Source organism: Aulonocara sp. 'chitande type north' Nkhata Bay, linkage group LG18 (genome assembly GCF_057382095.1).
Source record: "Aulonocara sp. 'chitande type north' Nkhata Bay isolate Kocher_YH1m ecotype deep benthic linkage group LG18, A_spYH_male_GT1.1, whole genome shotgun sequence".
NCBI lineage: Eukaryota > Metazoa > Chordata > Actinopteri > Cichliformes > Cichlidae > Aulonocara > Aulonocara sp. 'chitande type north' Nkhata Bay.
In genome coordinates, this window is record NC_141361.1 from 4235071 (window position 1) to 4252433 (window position 17363).

Below are 17363 nucleotides of genomic sequence, written 5' to 3' on the forward strand. Positions count from 1 at the left end.
ACATGTCATGAGATGTTCTTTAACTCTTAAAGGTCAACGTGAACATGATTTTACCTGAAAAGTAAATCAAAATTAGAAGAGAAAGAAATGAGGAGCAGTTACATTATTGATTTTTCCCTTACTTCCCCTCAGTAACAATAATAAAATAACACTTTTTTTTTGTCTCTTTATCCTATCTATCAGGTCTTCCTTCGGGAGTCTCTGGAGCATCGCCTGGAGAAGCAGAGGGAGGTGGAGGTGCTGAAAGCAGCCATGATCATTCAGGCCTATGTCACAGGCTACATGGCCAGGTACAAACAATGAATAAAAACATCATAAACCTCAATAGGATCAGTTTTAATCTTCATTGAAACCAAAATGCTCAATAGCCCGGTCCTTGTCCTCCAAACAGGAAGCAGTACAAGAAGCTGCTGCGGTGTATTGTGGTCATCCAGAAGAACTACCGGGCTTTCTACTGGAGGAGGAAGTTCTTGCTCCTCCGCTGGGCAGCGCTCACCTTCCAGAAGTGTCTGCGAGGGCAGCTGGCTCGTCAGACCTGCAGCCGGATGCTGGAGGAGAGGAGGAAGAAGGAGGAGGAGGAGCGCCGCAGGTGGATGGAGGAGATGGAGAGGTGGGCTACTCAGTTTATTCACCGTGTGGTACTATAGCTACAGCCAAATGAAAAGTTATTGTGCAAAAAGAAAGTAGGTTTTTGCAAATGACTGTTTTTTTTGTTTGTTTTTTTAAATTAAAAGAAAAGAAATGAGAGAGAAATCTGGACTGGAAAATGTGTTTGAAAAACATGTGCCCACTGTCTTCTTCTGGCACTGGTTTATTTCAGTCAGTTAGTGAGGAATTAACACAAGTCCATCATCTGGGCTGTATTCAGGACTTTCAAATATGATCATGAGTAGTTAAGGAGTACAAATCCCCTGCTTCCATTATTTCAAATGACATAAAAATACTACACGTATATAATAAAAAATGTTCCTAATGCCAGTGTATAATACTGGAGGAGAAACAGAGCATAGCTTTAGTTCTGGCAGGCAACTATTTCATTCTCAGCTGCAGTCATCAGATGAGTGGATCTCATCAGCAGCTAATTTACAAAGCTTATGTAGGACATGCTATTTAAGTAGCTTAGCTTGGCTACAGCTGCTGTGCATCTGCAAGCTGCTTTGCAACCACCTGAGCTCCTCTTTTAGAGACTACCTCACTGAATGAATCTCACATTTGTTTTCACTGATGCTGGCTTTTTTCTGCAATGGGGGGTCATGCTGCTGCTCCCCATCTTATGCTCACTACATATGCATGTGTAAGGACAACAATGTAAATTGCTACAGATGTACGCAGTGCTCTTATGACGGTAGTCATTCTGACGATTCATGGACGGGAGATGTCATCAGGCTTAAAAAACAGCATGTAATTTGTCTGTAAGAATAGAATGTAAATCCCTCAAATCCCACAATCAAGACTGAGTCATGACCTCCATATCCTCAGTGGTGCCTTTGACCTTGAAGGGGCCACAGCTCAGTTTATACTGCAGATTGATTGCTTTATAATCACTGCTGCTGTCACAATTTAGTAGAGAACCATTGAGTTTGTATAAACATCCTTATTGGACTACATCTGTAGCTTGCATTATGTTTTCCAAAGAAGGTTTCACAGTGTGGTGCAACATTTGTATTTTTGTTGTTTCGATAGATAGTGAACTGCATACTAAATGGGTTTCTGGTATTTTAATCTCACAGTGAGACAGGAAATGCAGTTACTCTGGTTTTGGTACATCGTATCTCCTACTGTGTGTTCGTTCAGCTGATGTCTGTGTGTTTGTGCCCTGCAGGGAGAGACAGAGGCTGGAGGCCGAAAGACTCACCAGAGAGGTATGATAAAACTGATTTAAGTGGAAAACGGTGTATAACTTTTATTGGCCAACTGTCTCCTGAGCAGCCCACTCTCTACAGCCATATCTGATTGGTAAAGAACACAGAGAACACAATTATGTTTTCTATTATGTTACACAGGCTAGAGATGGACCGATCCGATATTACGTATCGGTATCGGTCCGATACTGACCTAAATTACTGGATCGGATATCGGAGAAAAATAAAAAATGTAATCCGATCCATTAAATATCACGAAAGCACCTCACAAAACTTGCAACACGCCGTAACTCACCTCAGAACGTTAGCAGTCGGAGCAGTATGCATCACGTGATAGAGCGGCTGTGGCATGCGGGACCTGTCGGTGGTCTGGATAGCATTTGGAGCTTCGCTAGCAACCCGGCATTTCATCTCCGACAAAGTTATGCCCGAGAGAAGTAAAGCAAGTGTGTAAGACCATCTCTGACTGTTTGTAAAGCATTCCTGCGTTAAGCTTAACAAGCGATATATGGAGCGACTGCCTCTCCTGCTGCTACTTCAATCATGAAACTGCTTAACGATCAGCTGATCGGCTTTTCTGTCGCGAGTCCGTGTCTCTAGTTTGCTTTTGGCCCACTTTGCACCAGAAAGAGGAAACCAGCGGCTGAACAACAGCAGCACGTTTAAGCTTGATCAGCTATTGTTAGAATGTATTTAATATTACTTTCTACACCAGGATCTTTTTCTACGTAGCTGACGCTGGTAACTGTGCAGGGGCGGATCTAGCAAAGTTTAGCCAGGGGGGCCGATAGGGCATTAACAGGGAAAAGGGGGCACAAAGACATACTTTTCTTTCTTATTCTCATTTAAAATATCTAGCTTTTAATAAATAATTATCTGACACCCAAAGTTTTAATTTGATGTAAAATGAATAGAAGTCAATTACTGTATATAGTAACTATTAAGTCTAATATATATACCCTAGTAAGCTATAGTACTTTTTCCTTTGGGAAGGTACCATCTGTGCAGTCTGCAATTTTGTTGAAGAAAGATGTTGAATCTATTTAATATTTCTTGAAAAATAATTGATTTCTGTGCATTTTTTTCACACTGCATCAAATTAAGGTTGATTACGTCGATTAAGCATCATGAGGTGGAGCGTGAGGGGTGGTTCCCTATTTTTTATTTTTTTATTTTTGTTGCTGGGAGTTGGAACCCTATTAGTTAGGTTGCTTAATATTTACGCTAAGTACTCTTTAAAATACCAGAATAGGGAGGATGGTGTAGGTTTAAGTTTATTAGATTGATCAGTATTGCTGAACTATGAAATATTTTTTTTGTATACAGTATAACAGAATAGCTTTAGTGTAGTTGTTGTTTTAAACTTGAGTATGAACTTATACAAAATGCAGCAAGATATTTAAAAAAACAGTTTTGTTGATTAAAAAACACTATATCGGATTCATATCGGTATCGGCAGATATCCAAATTTATGATATCGGTATCGGTATCGGACATAAAAAAGTGGTATCGTGCCATCTCTAACACAGGCTTCTGCTTATTGTAGCAGGCTTCAGTTTATTGTACTGGGCAGTGAAAAACACACTGCCCAGTACAATAAACAGCTTGTATCCTCTCAGGTATTTGTCGTGTATAATTTGCTTATAAAAGTTGGCCCTCTCTCAGTAAACTAAGATTACTTCAGTGTTTGGTTTCTGTAAATCAACTTGTTTTGGGTATTTTGTATAAATTAATGTTGATATCTTGGGGGGAAAAAGTTATGACTGCAGTCTCATGTTTGTGGTTTCAGGCTGAGGAAGCCAGAACACTGGAGGAGCTGCGTCGTGCTGAGGAGCTGGCCTCGCTGGTTTTGACAGAGTCTCAAAATGCAGCAGCAGCTGCAGCATCACCAGACGCCCTGGAGGAGCTGGAGTCAGCAGAAACCTTTGTGGAGGCATCAGCAGAGGAAGAGGAGGCAATACGTCCGCACGAGGCATCACAAGTGGAGGAAATTCTTCGACTAGAGCGGGAGATCCAGGTGCTGCAGAGACAGAAGGAGCGCCAGGAGCTCTCTTTGACTGAAGCCTCGCTGAACCGCCTGCAGCAGCTTCGCGATCAGGAACTCCGGCGGCTGGAGGATGAAGCCTGTAAGGCAGCGCAGCAGTTCCTGGACTCCCTGAACTTTGATGAGATTGACGAGTGTGTGAGGAACATTGAGAGCTCCTTGGGCGTGGGTGAAGAAGATGAGAAGAAGGAGGATGACCAGAGGAGGGGTAACGAGGAAGAAGAGGTTGATGAAGGGTTTGGTGCTGATGATGATGCCTTCAAAGACTCACCAAACCCAAGCGAGCACGGCCACTCGGACGGCCAGCGGACGAGCGGTATCCGAACGAGCGATGACTCATCCGAAGAAGACCCGTACGCCAACGATGCTGTGATTCCGTCACTGCCACCGACCACTGTGCTTCACCACTCTTTGCCAGCGATGCCTTCGGCCTGCCATAGCGCATCATCCAGCGGGGATTCGGCTTACTGCCACCCCCAGGCTTCATCTGAGGCTCAGTCTGATGAGCTGGTAGAGCTGATACCTCCAGATGAGGATTCAGACTACGATCAGGATGACTACGATGAAGGTGCCATCGTGTCTAGTGGCAGCATGGCTTTGTCCAACCCTCGCAGTGGACAGTGGTCTCCGGATTACCGCGGATCTGTTGGCACCTACAACAGCTCAGGGGCTTACCGCTTTAGCTCAGAGGGGGCTCAGTCCTCGGTAAGCTGAATCCTTTTTTAACTTCTGTTTTCAATGACAGGGAGAACATTTCATGCCCGATTTTCTACTCAAACTTAGCTGCTCTAACTCCAAAGTAGTGTAGTCTTTGAAGTTAGCAAAAAAAACGCAGGCTTCAAAAAAGGATCCAGTGAGAGAGATCAATTAAATGGCATGACTTTAGCCATTTTACAACTCACAGGTGCAAAGAGCACCACATTGTACCTTCTCTGTTATTTGTTGAAATAATATGCAAACTAAGGTCTTGCATGTCTTGTTTAATTTCAAATTTTTGTTGATTTGCTCCAGTTTGAGGACAGCGAGGACGACTTTGAGAGGTTCGACACAGACGACGAGTTGTCTTATCGCCGGGACTCTGTCTACAGCTGTGTCACGCTGCCGTACTTCCACAGCTTCCTCTACATCAAAGGTTATTATTTTCTTATAGAACATACTCTTCTTTTAATAAACCCCAACAGGTGAGAGTTAAGTGCATCATCTATATGGCTTTAGGATGTATTTTGGTGAAAAAGCATTGTACTTTCTGTGTTACCTTCTGATTTGATTTTTTGATTTGATTTGATTTTATTGATTAGCATTCAAATATCTCAGTGAAGACAAAGAGACAAAGAGCAAGATTCTCCCCTCCAGGTGACGTAATGATGGTGGAGCATTTGAAATCTCATATCTTTCTTCTCTAGGTGGTCTGATGAACACGTGGAAGCGGCGTTGGTGTGTTCTGAAGGACGAGACTTTCCTGTGGTTCAGAACTAAGCAGGAGGCTCTGAAGCAGGGCTGGCTGCACAAGAAGGGCGGGGGCTCGTCCACGCTCTCCCGACGCAACTGGAAGCGGCGCTGGTTCGTGCTGCGTCAGAGCAAACTCATGTACTTTGAGAACGACGGAGAGGAGAAGATGAAGGGGGTGCTGGACATGCACAACGCCAAGTAAGGACAAGAGAACATAACTTTGAGGGTTGTTGTTTTTGCATGACAATACTTTCATTTACAGTAACAACAGAAAAGCTGTCAGTTAATCATTTACATGTAAAATATTCAAGAGATATATGGTTGTGTTATTGAAGAGAGATAAAAACTCAGACCTCTGAAGGATTCATGGTGAAATGGTTATGGAAGGATGTTTGTATATTCAGGGAACCTCACTCATTATTTTTCCTTTTTTTTTTTGACCTGTAGAGAAATCATTGATAACACCGGTAAGGAGAATGGAATCAACATAGTGATGCCAGAGAGAACTTATCATCTGATTGCCGAGACTGCTGAGGATGCAAGGTGAGCTGTGTGTTTGTCTTTGATGTATTGTTCTTATCTTTTCACAATAACCAAAGAAATGAATTGTGATTTGATCTGTAAAGGACCTTTCATGCAAGCATGGAGTCAAAATGACTGAAATAACAAGTAAAAACTAGAATTCAGTAGTAAGTTAGTTTCAGTGACACCACTAACTTCGCTTACCTGGTCTATTTAATTACACTGTCAGAATTAATTACATGGTCTTGTCCATTAATAGAAATATGCATTATATGAGTAGAAATATCTCAGAGTCATTTTTCAGAATAAAAGTGCAATGATTCAAAATGTCTTCAACTATTTAAAGGTTTAGCTTCTTTTGAGGAGTATCTTTAGCAACCTCTAACAGCTAACAGTAGCTATGTGTTAATAACCTACTCAAGTCTTGGTCTTATAGGCTTAGAGAATAGCTTGTGACCCGCTGATAACCAAGAGTCGTGCGGTATTCCACAGCTGGCTAATGAGTGGTTGCTGAAGATTGTTGGTAGCTGCTAGCATTAAATAGTAGCAAAGAGGGATACGGTGTGACACCAAAAACCTCCTCACGATTGCTTTGGTCAATGGCAGGTTGTCACGGTCCCCCGTAGTTTGCATAGAAGATGCCGAGTTGCCTGTACACACTTGCAAACTTTTCACCAAGAGGTAGTGAAACTGAAAAATGCTAGGCTTACTGGATGTGGAAATCATTTGCCTTACATGTTGATTGCAGCAGTAAGTCAAACGTTGGAGGAAAGCCTCTTTATCTGGTTTACGTCACACGTTTTGAAAAGTGTTTGCAAGCTGGTTTCTTCCATACAAAGCATTGATGGCTGCATCATTTTGGTAGAAACCAAGTCACAGCAACACTCGCTTTGTGACCGATTCCACCCTGCAACCGCCAAAAACCATGACCAGCTTTTCATGGAAACCTCAGCTCTCTAGTGTTATTCATCATTTCTAGTACCTGCTAGCAAGTACAATTGACAAGAAGGCATCTTTACACATTACAGGGTAAATGGAGAGCCATGCACCGTTTCTCTCTGGTGGGCAGGATTTAAATGTGCTCTATAATCTTTTTCGTATAATGACAGTAGTGATTATTAGTCACATTGTTATTACACTCCTAATGCTCCCAGTCCTCCCATTTGTTTCTTCTCTCCTGATCCTATTATTTCCTCAACTGGCATGAACCTGCTCACAGTCTGTCGAAAACTGTATAACAAACAGGAGGTATTGTTGCTATAGGTCAATGTGACGGTTGCCTCTGGCAACACATTGATTTCCTCTCAGACAGTCTACTTCCGCTGTGGCTCAAAAGGGCAACAAGCACTCTGTCTGTCTGAATCTGGGACATAATTATGTTTGCTCTGTCACATTGTGGGGATTTGACCTCCTTTAAGGGAGAAAAATACAAAAGGACAAATCTTAGTTTGAGGTCACAGGACATGAATGCTAGTTAATGCAATGTACTCTGAAGTGAGGAAAACATGGCTGTGGGTGTGTGATAGGAGCAGGTTTGTAAAACCAGACGCTCTCTCAGTGCGAGCCAACATCAGCTCCATGTGTCTGAGACACAATCAGACTGAACCCAGAATTGTTTTGGATTTTACACACATATAAAACTTATAGATGTACAATTTATATTAAAAGGTACACACATGCAGGTTCACACTAATAATTGCATTCATGATAAAAGTATGGCTAAAACTTTCCTTTCATTTTATTTTTCATTTTTAGTTGTTCTCACTTTGAAGTAGTTTAGTGTTGAGTAAGATTCAGTTTCAAATGAATTTTTGGACGTAGGAGGAGCCGAGATGCTTGTGTCTAACTGACCGGCCTGTATGTCCACTGTTAAAGCTGATTACTGTTTATTCCATGGTGATGATGATGATGTCACCCGTTTGACCGGCTGCCCTCTGGTCGGTGCCTCAGATCAATCAGGTTCATCCAGACTCACAGTTTCTTCCCCTGGACCATTTGGACTGCTAACAAACACTATCCCCACGCCCCAGCCCTGCCCACCAAACTCGCCAATCTGAGCCATGGCCTGAGTAACCCTCATCACTCAGGTCATTTACACACGGAGTCTATTCAGTTCTTTTTGCATTAGAAATATATTCTATATTTCTCTTGATTCTATATTTTTTTCACCTGTTTGCTATTTATTCCTGCTGTCTACTATTTATGTTGTGTCCTGACAATAAAGGGCTATTCTATTCTCTATGATCTCTTTGTTTACAGTCAGTGGTTCAGCGTGCTGAGTCAGGTCCACGGCTCCACAGAGCAGGAGATCAGAGAAATGCACGATGAGCAGGCCAATCCCCAGAATGCTGTGGTGAGTACTGTGAGGAAACAAAGCACTCTGGGAGATGGAGTTCTAATAACATTTCTGTTTAAAGAAAATAAATGTCTTCAAAATGCGGCCGTTTAATGTCGTCCTAACAGCAGAATGTTCGGCACTTTGCTTTAACAGATTTCCATAACACAAACCTTCGTCTCACACCGAGGAGAGGACGTTAGCCTTTAATATATGTTCCTCCATTTCCTTATTCATGCCTCACCTCTTAGTAGCATTTTTTCCTCCTTTAAATTCCAGCTGCAATAAAAACATAGTTAATATATGCATGTATAGCTCTGGGTTTCCCCACAATGGATAGCAATGGCCATTTAATAAATAATTGGAGATATTGTGTACTTTATGAAAAGAGATGACATGGTAATAATCAGCTGCCTCTCCAGTCAGCTCTCAAGACAAACTGGTTAGAGTGGAAGTTCTCAGCAGATTTCCAGAGCAGAACAAGCTCCAAGTTGAGCTGCAGGCAAAGGCTGTGGAGTTGGAGTTTGTCTGCTGGTGTGACAAGAAGCTCACAGAAAAGCAGCTGAATTATACTGAGGATGGCACCTGGTGGAAAAACTGAAAATTAGAAAAAAAGCCCCAAAATCTGTCACTGAGCCTTTCATCCAGCATTCATGCTACCCTAACCCCAACCCTCTTTTGTTCTCCTCTTTAAATTTTAAATTTTGTTGTAATGCTTTGTTTTGAAGTAACAGGACACAGATGTGCTGAAAATGCCACGTGCTTTTTCAGTGTCGCACCTGTGAGTGAAGGCCTTGCTGCTTGCGTGTGAGATAATTGGTTTCCACGGTGCAGCGAAGGTCAAACTCATTATCCACACCCTGAAAACTGTTTGTGAACCTCCCTCCATCTCTCTGTGTGTCTCCTCAGGGAACGCTGGATGTGGGGATGATCGATTCAGTGTGTGCTTCAGATAATCCAGAGAGGTGAGGACCTACATCAAACCATCAAACATCACATCATATATATATGGATTTTCTTTGACAAAGACTAAAGCAAAGAAACCAGAAGGTGTCGGAAAAAAGCCATCAGAGTGAAGCCCGTTGGGTTTCAGCACCTCAGCAGCTGCATTTCTTCACACGGGGAACATTTTAGATCAGTACATTCTGGTCCTGTATTTCTTCTGTTGTGTTCTAACCTATATGTGACAAATATATAATTCCTGCTATTTTATGTCAGTAGCTTTAATTTTTCTTAGTCGTCTGGTTCAAAATTAAAAGTTTAGTTCATATCTCTTAATCCAAGAAGTGCACCCAAGAGCTATTACGGTGTTAGACTATTGATCTCCTTTCTGTCGTCTTATTAATTTCTGAACTTCGACAGGCCGAACTCCTTCGTCATGATCACTGCGAACCGAGTGCTGCACTGCAATGCTGACACGCCTGAGGAGATGCACCACTGGATCACTCTGCTGCAGCGCTCCAAAGGAGACACCCGAGTCGATGGACAGGAGTTCATCATCCGAGGTGACAAATGATTCGTTTATCGTGGCCGTTTTTCCTTTTTTAATTTGTGTTTAAAATTTTTAACTACAGGTTAAAAGTTGCAGGTTAGGAAATCAGATTTTAAATAAAAGAAGTTTCCCCTGTCATATCTACAGCTCCAGTGGTGGGTGCTCATATCAATGTTATAATTCAAGTAATCAAATGTGTATATGTAGAAGCTGTAAGGCAAAAGCTTCAAACGCTCAGTTTTAAGCAGGTTTGATTTTCTCTGTTATTAAAGAAAACCGTAATAAAGCTCTTTCACAGAGAATAAGCTTGACCTTTCTGCATTTTTATAGTTTTGAAAAGTTCAGAGGAAACCAGAGAATACAAAAAGTTATTTAATAATTATTTCCCACCAGGCTGGCTGCACAAAGAGATGAAGAACAGCACCAAAGCTTCGCTGAAGCTGAAGAAGCGCTGGTTCCTGCTTACCCACAATTCCCTGGACTACTATAAGAGCTCAGAGCGTAATGCCCTCAAGCTGGGAACGCTGGTGCTGAACAGCCTCTGCTCAGTGGTTCAGCCCGATGAGAAGGTCTTCAAAGAGACTGGTAAGAGAAGAAAATGGCAAGAACTGCCAACTCATTCTCTACCCAGTAGCTTCAATTTCTCTCCGCCCCTCTTGTCGTGTCAGGATACTGGAACGTGATCGTGTACGGCCGTAAACACTCGTACCGTCTCTACTGCAAGCTGCTGACTGAAGCCACACGCTGGGCCAACTCCGTCCAAAATGTCATAGATACCAAAGCTCCCATCGACACACCCACCCAGCAGCTCATCCAGGACATCAAGGTAGGAAACTCTGAAAGTGCAAAAATGGATGTCAGTGGTCATTTTAATTCTTTCCTTCCAGTAAAGCCTCAGATAATCAGCACTGCACTAAACCCAAGCTCCTCTTCTCTTTGCAGGAGAACTGTCTGAACTTGGAGGTCGTTGAGCAGATCTACAAGAGGAACCCGATCCTTCGCTACAGTCATCACCCTCTGCATTCCCCGCTGCTGCCACTGCCCTACGGGGACATTCATCTCACCAGTGAGTACCACTGAGACAGAATAGGATTAAATTGGGATTGACAATCTAACTTAGTACTAATGTCTTTAACGTATCTAATTTTTACCATTTTAGTTAAGATATTAATGTACCATATGTACTGATTTAATCACAACTTCTTCCCTGCTCAGCTCCAAGAAGCAGAAGCTACACAACCCTGCAGGATGAAGCCCTCAAGGTGTTCAGCTCGCTGCAGCATTTGGAGGGCGTGGCTGACCCCGTGCCCATCATTCAGGGCATCCTGCAGACGGGCCAGGAGCTCAAACCACTGCGAGATGAGCTCTACTGCCAGCTCATCAAGCAGACCACACGGCCGCCACAGCCCGGCAGCCCTGGGAACCTGTGCAACTGGAAGATCCTCGCCTGCATGTCCTGCACATTCGTCCCGACAAGGAGCATCCTTAGATACCTCAAGTTCCACCTGAAGAGGTGTGCACTAGGCTGCCACATGTTTATAGATAAATTACTTTTATTCTCTCAAGCTGACCATTTCCAAATTGCTCTCTGCAGGACTCGCGAGCTGTTTCCCGGCTCTGAGATGGATCGTTATGCTGCCTTCGCCGCTGATTCATTGAGGAAGACTCGAGCCAGAGAGAACGTGCCGTCTCAGGAGGAGATCCGCTGCATCGTGGCCCGACAGGACATGAGCACCACCGTTCACTGCCACGGAGGAGGGTCCTGCAAGATAACCATCAACTCGCACACCACCGCAGGAGAGGTAGGTTTGTGGAAAACGGGGTTATGTGCCAAAGCATACAAATAAACAGTGTACTTTTTACTCAGCTCTAGTTTTTATGATTTAAGCACAGTATAAAAGATATGTTTGTACCAACAGAACAACCCAACAGTAAATACAGAGCTGAAATGATTGTCAATCATCTATTTTAATTGAAAATGAATTGACAGCTGTTTTAAAAATGACTTTGTATTGTAACAGCCTGAGCTTCTTATCTTCTTCTCTTCTGCTTTTTTCCTTACAATTTTCCTTATTTGTTATTCAATAATAATTAACAATAATTAATTAACAATTAATTAATTCATCAGTCACAGCAATAAAATCCTGCTTTTATTCAGCTCTTTTGGCCTGGAGCCTGTGTAAGCATCCAGGCTTAAATGCTCATACACTGACATGCTTGCTGGAATTTATTATTTTCTGATGCTGCAGAAAATATCAGAATCTGGATAATATGATGAGCTAAGACCCTGTTAAAAGGACATTTTAAATATTTTAGAGTTATAGAAATTGTACTTTCCACCTTTATTGAATGGCAGTCCCAAATGTCTGGAATTTAGACAAGAATTCATGCTTTTTTTCTTTTTTTTTTAATCTCATCTACAGTTTTAAAACCAGTTGCATGTGTCCCTGTTGTATCTCATCGTGTGTGTCAGGTGGTGGAGAAACTGATCCGCGGTCTGGCCATGGAGGACAGCAGGAATATGTTTGCCCTGTTTGAACACAACGACACCACAGAGAAAGCCATCGAGAGCCGCACTGTGGTGGCTGACGTGCTCGCCAAGTTTGAAAAGTAAGCCCCACCATGTTTGATTCTGAAGCAAATGTTTTTGTCTTCTGGCCAATGCTAACACAATCACTCTGTGGTCTGCAGGCTTTCAGCAAGCCCAGACGAAGGCAGCACTGGATGGAAGTTTTACTTCAAACTCTACTGCTTCTTAGACACGGACAACGTTCCCAAAGACAGCGTGGAGTTTGCTTTTATGTTCGAGCAGGTCAGACTCGTGGCTCATTGTCTGGGGATGGGACTAGGAGACTTTTGTAGCTGATTCTGACTGAACTTGGAAAGATTTTTTGTGGAAATTAAAAAAGAAAAAATGCTTAGATCTTATAGTTTTAACTATAATTTTCTCTGTGTTCCCTCAAAGGCCCATGAAGCTGTGATTCGTGGTCAATACCCGGCCCCTGAGGAGACTCTTCAGTTTCTGGCTGCTCTGAGACTTCAGTACCTTCTGGGTGATCACAACTCCCAGTCCACCATCCCTGAAATGTCCCAGGTGTTCCCCATGTCTCGACTGCGGGCCCGGGTGCAGAACTCGGCCAAGACATTCGCTCCGGGGACCGGCTCGGTGGCCGACCGCTCAGGCACGGCGGAGAGGAAACGCTCGAGTTTCCTGGAGGGGACACTGAGGCGGAGTTTCAGGAGCAGCTCGCTGAGTCGGCAGAAGCTTGAAGAAGAGAACAGCCTGGAGGCCTGGATGAGGGAGGAGGCGGCGGCCGTGAGAACCAGCGTGATGGACAAGTGGAAGAAGCTGCAGGGGATGAACCAGGAACAGGCAATGGTCAAATACATGGCGCTGGTGAAGGAGTGGCAGGGATACGGATCCACTTTGTTCAACGTCGAGGTGAGAAGAGAAATCACTTTTCTGTTTAAGCAAAAACTTTGTTCTCCATGATAAAGGATGGTTATGTTCCCATAAAGACAGCTACACAGCCATAGGTGGAAACATGGGATTGTTTGGTTGGTTTAAAGTCATCTATTGCCAGTTCTAAACAAAACTGATCTTAGAGGGAATGATAGGAGATTTTGATGTTCCATGCTTGCTGTTTCAGTGCCGGGATGGCATGTTCCCCTCCGAGCTCTGGTTGGGTGTGAGCCGGGAGGCCATATCAGTGTACAAGCGAGGGGAGCCGTGGCCTCTGGAGGTGTTCCCGTATGAACAGATACTCTCTTTCGGAGCTCCGTTATCCAACACCTACAAAATCACCGTGGAAGGCCGAGAGCTGGTGTTTGAAACCCAAATGGTGTGTACATCCTCACTCAGTCATAACTCCTGGTCTCCCCATAATTTCAATGCAGGTCATTAAATACAACACCAACATTTACTCCTCTCCTCTGCAGGTGATGGACATCGCCAAGCTGATGAAAGCCTACATCAGCATGATCGTCAAGAAGCGCTACAGCAACTGTCAGTCCGTCAGCAGCCACGGCAGCCACTGTAGCACCTGGTGAACTCCGCCCTTTCACCCTCTGCCTCGCAGCCACATGCAGGAGTGCAGCCAGGGGGCCGAGCGTGGCCGGTGCCGGCCATGCATGGACGCCCATCCTCTGCACTCTGGAGAGAGCAGCTCATACATTTCATGTCAGACTGACTCTGAATGCTGGAGGAAAAAAAGTTAAAAAAAAACCCAATATGCTCTTAATGTAAACTAGCTCAACTTATCTTGACCTGGTTTCTTTTAGAAACAGTACACATCCACTCCTTATTCATCACGATAAAATGTAGGCACAGGGCTGTGGATAGTTCTGTAGCAAACATGGTGGAAAGTTATCCATAAAACTCAAGAAAACAGAATGAAGTCCAAAAGTTGACTGAGAAAGCAACATGAGAATGCTTCTTGTTATCTAAATCAACAGATATGTGATAACGAGCAGGGACCAGACTTTAAAAGACTCAAACTGCGGGCAGCTTCTAATTGGTTTCCCTCAAAGCCTGCCAGCTGTCAGTGTTATTTTATTTTTTTATTTAAGATCCTTTAGGGCTTAAGATCAATTGCTCCTATAAATTCCACAAGTTAATTACTATTTTTCATAAAGTGATAAAATGCTTGAAGGACTATCATCCTTGTCACATTCACCTCTGTTCAGCCAACATAATATGAAGTTTTTGTTTTAAAGATGGAAGTTGTGTACAATCTTCACTTTCTTAAATAAGCTAACAAGTGCACATTTTTGCCCCACATTAAAGTAAAGGGGACTTCTAGCTAAGCTTCCTAAACTGACTAGAGAAAACAGAACAAAGGATCAGTTTAATCTGTTAATCCCAAGGCGTACAAAGTGTACCATGACAGACGTTCACCCCCAGACTCTGATTACAAACCACAGTCTCTTAGACCAAAGAAAACTAGGTGGTGGTTATACACAATCATATTTTTATATTAGTCTTCATGAAGTCAGATGCAGCTTCTAAAAGGTGGATGTGTCTTGTTTTGAAAAGAAACAGTTAATTTTCTGTCCGATGGTAAACCTCTGAGGCCCTACAGGGACTGTTTTTGCAGAAGGGGTCGATTTCTCACAGAGGTTGGTAAGCGTGTGTGTGTGTGTGTGTGTGTGTGTGCGAGGAAGTATGTTATTAGAAAAAAAGAAGAGTGTCTACAGGCTGTCCGAATGTATAAAAAAATTAAAGGCAAAGAAGACGGAGGAAAAACAACTGCAGCCTACAAGCCTTTTCCTCTGCTTTGAGAAACTCTGGGACTTGACCTTTTCCTGTTCACTGTAAATAAGATGCAACTGTACCTTTACGTTTGTGACTGATTGTTTTGCTTACGATACAAAGTGCCTGTTCCAACTGAAGCAGGATGATATCTAATCAGATTTAGCCTTTATTGGTGCCACACTCGTTCCTGTGTAGCCTGAATCTGAAAGGTGCTCCCACACACATTTCCCTTTAACTGCCAATGTATTTGTGCACTGCAAACTCTGACCAGCAATGGACGTCATTCAAGGGTTTTTAAATCTGTCAGTTGTGAGAAACTAAATGAATTGAGGCGTAAATTGTTTATAATATTAAAGATACTGATATAGGGCAGCAGCCTGGATCATTGACTAATTGAACGTTTGCAAATGTACCCGAGTACGTGAGTCTTACTGACAATGTTGCGTTGACAATATTGACATATACATGCAGTTGTTTTTATCTTTTTCTCCAAACCCTTTTTCTTTCTTTCTTTCTTTCTTTTTTGCTGTTGGGAAAGAAAAAAAGAAAAAAGCTATGTATAATAAAATATTTGCAGATGGGTAATTTGATGTCAGACAATCTTTTACGTCTCTTTCTGATCCACGTTGACATCTGCTGGCAACAAATGTGAACTGCAACACCATCTTTCCCTTTAGAACAACCTGAACTTAAAATGTAAATTGGTTCTTTGGGGGGTAGAAAAGAGGAAATATTGGAATACATTTTTTAAAAACGTGAAATAAGAAGATGTAGATATTTTTTCTGTCTGCTGCCTGTCTACAAAAAGCACTTACAAATTCAAAAAGCTATTACATGATGTGTCTATTACATAATAGACATAAGAATTAATCGTTGTATTTCAGTGTAATCTGTCACGATTTAGCTTGAATGGCTTGTTCAGTTGGACTGTTTGCAGTGTAACATTCCTAAAAACGTTTCACTGGACCTCCGCGGGCGGCAGATCCATCCAAAGATGCGTGTGCAGGTTTCCTCCACAGTGCCTTGTTGTATATGATGTACACTTTTTTTTTTCATGTGTGGGTTCTTTTTTTGGTATATGTGCAATGTTATATATACTTTAATCATGTGGCTGTACATTTTATATTGTAAGTCTTTGCCTTCTATTTTTTTTCTCCTGAATCCTGATCAGATGGCAGTTTTCCCAAGCTAACAAATCTTGTATTTTTCTCTAAACAACTATCTGACAGTGGATCTTTGACACAATGTTTTGTGGGGGGGGTTTCCTCCTAGCTGTAATTAGTGTTATGTGCTGAACTGATGACTCTAACAATAAATCGCTACACTTTTGGTCTCAAGTTACCGTTTTGTTTTTCCTGACTATTAAAAAAAAGGTTTAGTTTAAGAAAGTTAATGTGACAACCAACGGCTAAAGCTGCTGGACACACATCCAAGAACCTAAAAAAGGCCACAAACAAATACACCTCACCAACAGCAGCTACTTTTTTTCCTTTCTACTTATCATCACCATGTATATATCTCACATCCTCTAGTTGATCTCAAGGGTACTTAACTTCACTAACCAGTCAAGTCACTTCCTCTTACACTCAACTTCCACCACCTTGATTCCTAATCTTGGTTGGGGGTGATGACAACATCTCCCCCCCCCTGACCTGTGGTCCTGGCTCCCCCTTGCCATAGTATGTGTGTTGTACCTTGTCAATCTGTAGCTGTGAGAGCCAAATGTTGAATCGAACTTGCGGCTTCCACTCCAAAGGCGTGTAGTCTTACCACTACGCTATCCAGCTGCTAGCTCGCTATATATGTATGTATCTATATATCTATGTAGATAGAGAGATAAGATCAGTATTAAACACATACCTAACAAGAGCAATCTGGAACAGCGCTTTTGTTGCAGAAGTCAGTTAGTTGTGGTCATAGTTCTTCAGCATGTAGCTCACACTGCAGAAGCATAAATGGAGTAAAAAAAATTTAAGTGACAGGTAATTTAAAATGCAACATTTCTCACAGCTCAATATCAGCTAACACTAAATGTTTGTGTAGTTTGTTACACACCTAATTTTGCTAACTGTGGTAAAGTTTACAGCAATGCACTAAGTTGGAGTGGGGCAGAGCAGCTGTGCTGTTCATGGTCAATGTTAAGTTACTGCTTTTTAGTTTTAGTTTGACTTCAAGTACATTTCTGAGCTTGTACTTTTTCACTTTTACTCGAGTAAAGACTGCTATTATTTCAACACCAGTATCTGTACTTAAGTGACGAATGTCTGATATTTCGCCACCTAGGTTTATTGATGTTACACTGTCTGATCAGTGTTCCCATGGATGTCACCAGCCCAGCTGTCATAAATAAAATTTCTGTGATAATATGCAGTAGTGTTCTTTGGTCTAGATGAGCAAAAATGATA

The 17363-nt window shown here is 42.4% G+C and overlaps 1 protein-coding gene across 1 annotated transcript in view; it reads left to right on the forward strand.

Annotated features, from left to right (window-relative positions):
• myo10 (myosin X) overlaps positions 1–16295 on the forward strand; it is a 128014-nt gene extending 111719 nt beyond the window's left edge. Inside the window, exons 22-41 of the mRNA XM_086270578.1 lie at positions 184–290; positions 392–610; positions 1823–1862; positions 3652–4611; positions 4918–5038; positions 5310–5553; positions 5803–5898; positions 8137–8230; positions 9122–9177; positions 9575–9717; positions 10098–10289; positions 10373–10530; positions 10647–10770; positions 10920–11217; positions 11299–11506; positions 12178–12314; positions 12396–12516; positions 12670–13146; positions 13355–13546; positions 13644–16295. Of these exons, the coding sequence (XP_086126704.1) occupies positions 184–290; positions 392–610; positions 1823–1862; positions 3652–4611; positions 4918–5038; positions 5310–5553; positions 5803–5898; positions 8137–8230; positions 9122–9177; positions 9575–9717; positions 10098–10289; positions 10373–10530; positions 10647–10770; positions 10920–11217; positions 11299–11506; positions 12178–12314; positions 12396–12516; positions 12670–13146; positions 13355–13546; positions 13644–13754 (4098 nt within the window). The 3' untranslated portion in view covers positions 13755–16295. The remainder of the gene's footprint in view (positions 1–183; positions 291–391; positions 611–1822; positions 1863–3651; positions 4612–4917; positions 5039–5309; positions 5554–5802; positions 5899–8136; positions 8231–9121; positions 9178–9574; positions 9718–10097; positions 10290–10372; positions 10531–10646; positions 10771–10919; positions 11218–11298; positions 11507–12177; positions 12315–12395; positions 12517–12669; positions 13147–13354; positions 13547–13643) is intronic.
• Positions 16296–17363: the final 1068 nt, after the last annotated feature.